The 8,981-nt window shown below is 39.2% G+C and overlaps 1 protein-coding gene across 1 annotated transcript; it reads right to left on the bottom strand.

The window, feature by feature from the left end:
* Positions 154-2,280, bottom strand: LOC109840138 (pentatricopeptide repeat-containing protein At4g02750-like). Its single transcript, XM_020408657.1, has one exon. It carries the CDS (start codon positions 2,245-2,247, stop codon positions 925-927), a length of 1,323 nt encoding a protein of 440 aa, XP_020264246.1. The 5' UTR covers positions 2,248-2,280; the 3' UTR covers positions 154-924.

Here is an 8,981-nt window from a genome sequence, read left to right as displayed (position 1 = left end):
CCTGCGCGGCCGGGATGTGTATCACAATTTGATGAGGTAAAAGCAATTATATCGACAGAAACTAAGGTATGATTGGCTCCTATATCACTTGAAACCACATCCTGTGCCTAATCCTTTCTTTTGTAGAGAAGATATTATTCAAGAAATGGACGTAATTTTTTTACGAGAAAAACTGCAGACATGTGAAGGACGCTTACATTATGGAATGAGCTTGGAAGGTGTAAGAAGCTCCATCCTCCTTTCGAAGGCCTTGCTGAAATAAGAATCATCAGCTTCGGTGACTCGATGCTCGCCCCTCAGCTTGTTTGGGCAATATTCGTACCACCTTGGAAGTTCTTTGAGACTTGTGTGCATGAAGTTGTTGAGATCATATTCCCTGTATTTCGATCAACCAATCTGTTTACTTTCACCCACCATCTTCATAACCTCATGTTTTGCAGTGGGGAAGATAAAGTTACAAGTCATGGCTAATATAATCGTCATGGAACCGACAGGAACTTCCATTTAATCTCTAGTGTATAATTAGCACAGCCATTTCCAAATCATTTCTCATGGAGAGAACACGGATCATGTTCAGAAGGGTTTTTGCAAGCCTCTCTTTGCTTTTAACTTGGGTCTTCCCATGTTTATCCCTTCCGAATCAAAGATTATGAGCCGTCCCTTCCTGATTCCCTTCATCGTATGTTACCTTCATTGACTAAATTAAAGGTAAAACCAAGATCAATCCTTCAAATGAAATAGAACTGAGATCTCTCAACAAGAATCCTATGAACAGTAGCCACAGCCGCTTGACGAAAAAATGGCAATCTCCACCTACCGTTGGATTCTATTTCGTAACATAGCCATCCAAATGAAATAGAACTGAGATCTCTCACCAATGGTGCTAAGATAGACGTGCATCCTTACCACTTGCATTCAAATCTGTCAACGATACTCTCCGTCAAATTCAACAGAGCTAGATCCAGCTTTCTTCTTAATCCCCATCCCCTTCAAATTATCTCTCATCCGAGACACATCAGCCCACCGATCAGCAGTAGCATAGATATTACACAATAGAACATGGCAACCCGCTTGCTGCAAGTTCAGTTCGAGAAACTCATTCTTTACTCTCTCTGCAACTTCCACATTTCCATGAATCTGACACGCACCGAGAAGTGCTCCCAATACCATCACATCTGGCTTCATTGGCATCCTCTTAACCATCTCCTCCGCCTCTTCCAACAACCCAGCTCGTCCTAACAAATCAATCATACATCCGTAATGCTTGATTTCAGGTTGAACCCCATAAACTTCATACATTTTCTTGAGATACTGTCGCCCTTCTTCAACTAAACCTCCATGGGTGCAAGCATTTAATACCGCGAGAAATGTAATATCATTCGGTTTTATTCCTGATCTTTGCATCTTCTCAAATGCACACAGAGCATCGGATGCTAGCCCATTAATCCCTAATCCAGTGATCAAAGAATTCCAGCTTGAGACATTCTTTCGATTCAATGAATGAAACACATCAAGTGCAGACTCCATAGCTGCGCATTTGAAGTACATATCAATCAACGCCGCCCCAAGATTATAATCATCATCCAAAGCCATTCCATTCCTATCAATATAATCATGAATCCACTCCCCATGATCCAACGCCGAAAGATTCGCACATGCCGATAACACACTGACCATAGTAATTTCATTCGGCCTCACTTTACCTTCCTTCATCATCTCCTTAAACAACTTCAACGCATCCAAGTGCTTCCCGCACATCGCATAGCCCTTAATCATACAACTCCAAGAAACAACGTCCCTCTCCTCCATCACCTCAAACAATTCCCTCGCCAAACCCATCTCCCCATTCATCGCGTACCCCGACACCATCGCATTCCACGACACCAAATTCCTCTCTGGCATCTCGTCAAAGTACCTCCTCGCGAGCCCCACCATCCCGTTCCTGGCAAACCCCACCACCATCGAGTTCCACGTCACCACGTTCTTACCCTCCGGCATCCTCTCAAACAGATACCTCGCTATATCCAACTGCCCACTTGTCGCGTACCCGCCAATTATCGAGCTCCAAGAAACCTCATCTCTAGTAGGCATTTCATCGAACACCTTTCTCGCATTCTCAATGTCCCCAATTTTGACATACCCATTAATCATTATGTTGTAAGAAACGACGTCAATGGAATAAGTAGAGGAATTGAATAGCATAATAGCATCAGGAGTTAATCTAAGGCGGGAGTATAATGATAGCATGGAGTTGAGGACGTGGGGGTGGGAGAGGAAGCCGAGGCGAGATGGAGGAGGTGGCGCGCGCGAGCGAGGGGGAGGGAGGGGAGGGAGGATAGGAGGGGAGGTGTGAAGGTAATGGTTCGCGGCGAGATGAGGAGGAGGAGGAGGAGAGGAGAGAGAAAGGGAGGAGAGAGGAGGCGGGGGCGGATGAGATGAGAGAGGCGGCGGAGAGGAGGTTGAAGGAGGAGTGATGGTGGAGGAGGTGAGGGAAGAGAGGGAAGAATTGTGGCGTGAAGTTGGAGAGGAGAGGAGGGAAGGAGGAGGCAGGTGGGCGTTGCGATGGAAGTGGCGCAGGAGGTGGAGGTGCGGATTTCGCCGGTGAGGATTAGGCCGGGAGATGTGATGGCGTGGTGTCACGGTGCAGGCATCTTATATTGCGGAGAGAGGGAGACAATGTTATGATCGGATTTGTATAATCGTAGTGAGGCTCAATGGGAGAAAAGGCCCATTAAAGCAGCCCAAGCCTTATTTTTAAATTCTTTTTCCCCCAATTTTGTTTGAAAAAGAAAACAAATTGAGTTTTACATGCCAAGTCTTAAAATCTTATGCATTTTCAACTAGTACTTCTATTTAAAATAAGTTAGTCCTTTGGTCACAAACCTATATAAACCTTACTATTTTGAATACTTCAAAACTAATCTCAGACTCTATATTATGTTCGAGTCTGAAAAATAGGAAAATTTGCTTCAAGGCCCCAAAACGTGTGCACTCATGTGGCCTAGCACCCGAAAATATCCTTTGCTCTCTCTCCCCAACCTCGATAATCCATATCCGGAGCTAGAGATCGGTCGTGGTCGCAATTAAGGCGACTTGATGACGGTTTTTGGGGAAAATATTGAGGATTTGCCACCATTATATCTCATCTTAACCTATTCTTGTGTGAATAGAGTTCATTTATGGTGGAAAGGCCATATTTATGAACGGTTATGGTCTTCAACCCCCCTCTTGTCCTAACATTCTCTTCATTGCTCCTCTTAAATCTCCTTAACTTATGGCATAGAAACCTCTGATTTGCATGGTGTCCTTAGGTGAGAAAGCGGTGTTCTCAACGGTAACGTCTTCAACCTCTTTTTTTTGAATTGAAGTTTGATGTGTTTGAGAGGTTGAAGGTTCCATATGACGCGTTATCAATGGTGTATAAATCTGAAAGAAACCCTGATCTCAGTTTTGAGATTGAGAATGAAGATGATTTGAAGTGTATGGTGGAGTATAACCGTAATATTGTGTGTGTGGAGATCCATATCCAAGCTACTATATGTAGATGTTTCCAATCTTAAAACACTCAGAAGGAACCTCCTAAAACGGAGGTTATCGTTAAATTGTTGAGAAAGTTATGAATTGTGTGATTAAAATGTGGAGAAATGACTAATATAGAGAACTATTTCAGGTTAAATGTTATATATGACTGATACATGTTAACTATTTAACTAGCATAGTTGTTAAGCTTTACTGGATATGTGTTACTTTTAATGACGTAAAAGATAACTACTAGTTGTCATTGTTATTTTAACAAAAATATTTATATTTGTGCAGCAATATGGCTATATTGAAGTCACATTTTATTGATAGCACCCCTGTCGCAAGTCATAGTTTAGAAAGTATTCCCTCTGATAATCCCAATGGTAGCAATATATTATGATCCAAAGACATTATTAACAACACAGTAATGATTCATGCTTGGTGGCACACTGTATTAATTAAAGAGGGTCAAGAATTTAAAAGTTCTGATGAATTAAGATTGGCTTTAACATACTATTCTATGGTCAAAATGTTTGATTATAAATTTGTAAAGAATGAACCAAAACGTATCCGTGTTTATTGCCGATATAAAGAAACTTATGAGTGCCATTGGATGTTGTTTGCTTCTCATGTTAAGAATGAAAAGAGACTTTCGATCAAGAAGTTTGTGAATGAACACATTTGTGGACAGCATGGGCAAAATGCAGGTCGTTCAAGGGCATCCCATAAATTCATTGCAACATAGTTGCAACCACTCCTAAAGGTTCGGTCAGAAATCTGCCTTGTTGATGTGTAAAAGGGGTTCCTCACAAAGTATAACTTTAGAATTAATTACAATAAGATATGATGGGTAAAGAGAGAGCACAAAAGAAGCTGTATGGGGATACATATGAGTCATATGATCAACTACGATGGTAAAAATTTGAGCTTTATTGTTACAATGTTTTAATGTCTTCTGAGCATGATAGGCAAATGTTAAGCAATTAATATGTGAATGTTGCCAAATGTTTGTTAAGTTACACGGATAATATGTTAAGTCTATTGGTGTTCATGTTAAGCTACACTGATAATATTTTACATTTCGTGGTTTGCTTGTTAAAACACATCACTAAGGCTTCGTTTGAATACCATGTTGTTTTTCTTGTGTTTTTGTCAAAAAAACAAGGTGTTATGTTTTTTCCTTAAACTATTTTCAAAACACCATTTTAAGTATTTATGGTCAACACTAGTTTGATCAATTACAATATTAGTATTAAACATATTATTAATATATTATATATTAATTATAATAAAATATATTATAATAAAATATTATAATATTTAGTTTACATTATTATAATATTATAAGTATTAGATATAATGCAATATAACATTGTATAATATATTATAATATTATGTTGTACTTTAATGAGTTATGTTATATTATAATTATTACATATTATTTTTAAATAATTATATATTTAATTATTTTGATATATCAATTTGTTATTATTATAGATTATATTAATATTTTTAAAATAATGTTATTTTATTATTAATATAATATTATACTATTATTCATATAATATAATATTATTAATAATGTTAATATTATGTTATTACTTAAACATTGTATTATTATAAAAATATTATTATTTTATTATTAAATATGTTACTATTATATATAATTTTATAATTATTAATTTATTACAATTTATTTATTAAAAACCACCTACAAGGTGTTTTGAAATAAGTATTGTGTTTTTGATTTGGGGATGATTTAGCTCAGAAAACATCATGGTTTCCAAACGCATGGTGTTTCAGTTTTGATAAAAACACCATGGAAATAAGTAAAACACCATGTTATCCAAACGAAACCTAACATGTTAACATTTGCTATTTACTTGGTAAATGTCATCAGGAACATGTCAACTTTTGTCGTTCTCTTGTTAAGTTACATTGATAACATGTTAACTTAACCTTCAATGTTTGCTTGTTAATTTTCTAGGTATGAGCGCATGGTAAAAGAGACAATTCCAGACAGCTATATTCATGTTGAACAGAATGAGGAAAGGTTTTCAAGACTCTTTGTTTGTTACGCTGTATGCATCAATAGTTTCTTGAGTGGATGCAGACCCCTTCTATTTTTGGACGGTACATTTTTGAAGGATCGATATAAATGTATACTCCTTCGCGTCATGGCATACGATGGGGACCAATGGATATTTCCATTAGCTTATTGCATATACAATCAGAAAAATTTGATGAATTGGAAGCAGTTCCTCCAAGGTCTATGATCCATACTTTATGAGAGGCTTGACCCATACAATTCTACCCACCAATTGGTTATAATTTCAGATGCGGACAAAGGAATTAAAGAATCAGTGAAAGAATATTTTTCAGAAGATCTACACTCTAGATGTGTTTTGCATCTCGTTGAAAATTTCAGGTTAAAACTAAAGGACTTGGGCATAAAATCGAAGCACACTCATGTTTTGGGGGGCTTGCTCCAATCTGCTTGTTATAAATACACTATAGCAGAATAGAAAGATCGTATGAAAGAAATATATGATATTGATCCAATGGCATATAACATTGTTGTTAACTACTCTCCTGATCAGTGGGTAAATGCTTTCTTTACTAGAATTAGATAACATTATATAGCATATGTTAGCTTTGGTTAATTAACAGTGAAGATTTGTGTCACTGACATTAAATTTTGCTCATAATTATTTAACGTTCGTAATGAAACTGTTAAAGTTTGTAGTATAATTGTTAACTTTCAACCTAGAATTGTTAACTTACATTGTTTATTTATTAACTGTTAACCAATAACTGTTAACTTATATTGTATAATTGTTAATGTTCTCCTAATATATTTTCAGGTATGGGCAGTTAATATTTAATGTGGCTAAGCTTTTTAATAATTGGATAAGGAAGGCTAGATTGCTACGAATTCTACAAATAGTTGAGCATATTCGTAAACAAACCATGGTCCACATGAACAAATAGTGTATGGCAACAATTTCATCCAATCTAACTTCGACAAGATGCCAATGGTCATTGTAGGGTGAATATTTGATTTCCCGAAAAAGGGAGTTTCGTTTGTATTTATAAGAAAGCTTATTACAAACTAATGATCAAATAGTTACAACAGAAGCAGAGGGAAGGCCCTCTTTGTTTTGTGTGGGGACTTTAGGTGGCTATAGGATGCTTCGCTCGATGCTCGTGTCGAGTCTGCTTCCCTTGGACCGTTCGAATGAGGTTGCTGGAGAGCTTCAGTTCGCAGTAGAAGCTCAACTTGAGAGAGTTCGGGTCTGTTTAGTTCGCCGGCGATCGGAGCTCGGAACTAAGCAGTAGTGCTGCAATGCAAAGAAAGTTGTGCAGAGAGCTTGGTCTCAACTCTTTTTCCTAAGTTTTGCGACCTCCTCTCCAGTGTGCCGGAAGAGGCTTTTAAATGGGAGAAGGACAACTTGACTCCTCCTTGAATTGTGGGATGTGACCACATCTTCTTCAGAGACGTCTAGCTGTTCCTCGAAACCATGATCGGTCATTCCAGGGATTGTGCTTTATGTCCTGTCACCTACGATGGGTAAGTCTGCGCCTAACACGCGCTGCCGGTTTAGTCTTTTTCCATAGAAAAAAACACCAGAGTTCGATTCGGGGGTATCCTATCCTGAAACCTAAGCAAAGATAAGTCTGCGCTTAACCCGCGCTGCCGGTTAATTCTTAACCGTTAAAAAAAAAGAACACTCGTTCACATATTCAACAATGTGACAGGTTGTTATTAATAACATCAAAATCCATGCCTTACACGCATGGGGAATTTCATCCTGAATCCTAAGAAAGGATATGCCGACGCCTAACACGCGTCGCCGGTTTAGTCTTTCTCCGAAGAAAAAGACACCAGAGTTTGATTCTGGGGTATTTTATCCCGAAACCTAAGTAGGGATAAGTCAGCGTCTAATACACGTTGCTGGGTAGCCTATTCCCATAACAATGGCGAAGTCTACATATTCGAAGTTGTAGCATCAAGTCTAAGGGAGTTCATTTCTTTAGCACAACGTCACATGCGGAACGGATTTAGACAATCCGCATGCTAGCCCGACTCAAACGGTAGTCGGTAAAGGCTAATCAAACCCGTTAAAGGCTGGGGGTTTGCCAAAAATCCTATAAATGAAACCTAACACGTGTGCACTAAAAGGGTTAACTCTTTTAGCTTAACGTCACATGCGGAACGGACTTGAACAATCCGCATGCTAGCCCGACTCAAACGGTAGTCGGTAAAGGCTCATCAAACCCGTTGATGGCTGAGGGTTTGCCAAAAATCCTATAAATGCGAGGGTCACTGACGCATCAGCTTTATTAGTTGGTCTTGTGACTTGAGCATCCTACGACGTTCGAAACCCTAGGGTCGACGTCAGTCAACGCGTAACCCTAGGTCAACGCCAATCAGCACGTTGCGATCAAAAAAGTCAACGTACGATGTTCAAAACCCTAGGATCAATGCCGGTCAACGCGTAACCCTAGGTCAACGCCAGTCAACGCGTTCCCTAGGTCAACGCCAGTCAACGCGTTGCGATCAAAAAAGTCAACGTACGACGTTCAAAACCCTAAGGTTAACGCCGGATAACGCGTAACCCTAGGTCAACGCCGATCAATGCGTTGCAACGAAAGAATCAATACTCCGAAAAGTATACGAGTATAAACTGCTTCTTAATGCTCCAATAAGGTATATGAGTATAAACTATTCCCTATTTTTGGTTGAGAAGTTCCTGGAGAATATTTTTTATAAATATTCTTAAGGATAACTCAACAACACTACGCCGGACAACGCGTCGCAAATAAAAAACTCAACGCCAACAATCGATGGTCAGCTAAAGATTAGAAAATCAGGAACCGACTTCGAGTTTAAAATTCCAACAACGGTCAGACAATAAATGCAGCACCGGAACTCTTACAGACATTCGACAAAGCACCGAATAGCCTGGAAGATTGAAGGAATCAAGAACAGAAGCCATTCCAAAGTCCCGTTACACCGATTGAAGGTTGGGACAATCATATCCAAAGTATTCCAGACTCTTCTATAAAAGAACGAGGCTGAAATACTTTGGAGGGGGTATCTGTAGGCGTATAAAATTACTTATAGGACCCTTAGCACAGCTCGGTACAAACCGACGAACCATCGGGCGACATATCCAAACACGATCGTTAGTCCACTCCAAACAAGAGCGGACTCGGATGAATCACGACCGAATCAAGATCGGTTTCGAACTCGAACTCAGAAGTGGATTTACTGCCAAATCAGGATTCGGATTGACTGCCAAATCAGGTCAACAAATCGAGTCCAGACAAATCAACCGCACAACCGAATCACGGATACAACGGAAAAACGACAAAACCCAAAAACAAAACCACAAAACCCAAACACCCTGAGGGGCTCGGCCGAAACCGAACCACTTCAGGGTGGCTCGGCCCAA

This window comes from Asparagus officinalis, chromosome 5 (assembly GCF_001876935.1).
Source record: "Asparagus officinalis chromosome 5, Aspof.V1, whole genome shotgun sequence".
Taxonomy (NCBI): domain Eukaryota; kingdom Viridiplantae; phylum Streptophyta; class Magnoliopsida; order Asparagales; family Asparagaceae; genus Asparagus; species Asparagus officinalis.
Note: the sequence above shows the minus strand (reverse complement) of the source record. Positions and strands in the feature narration are given on the sequence as shown.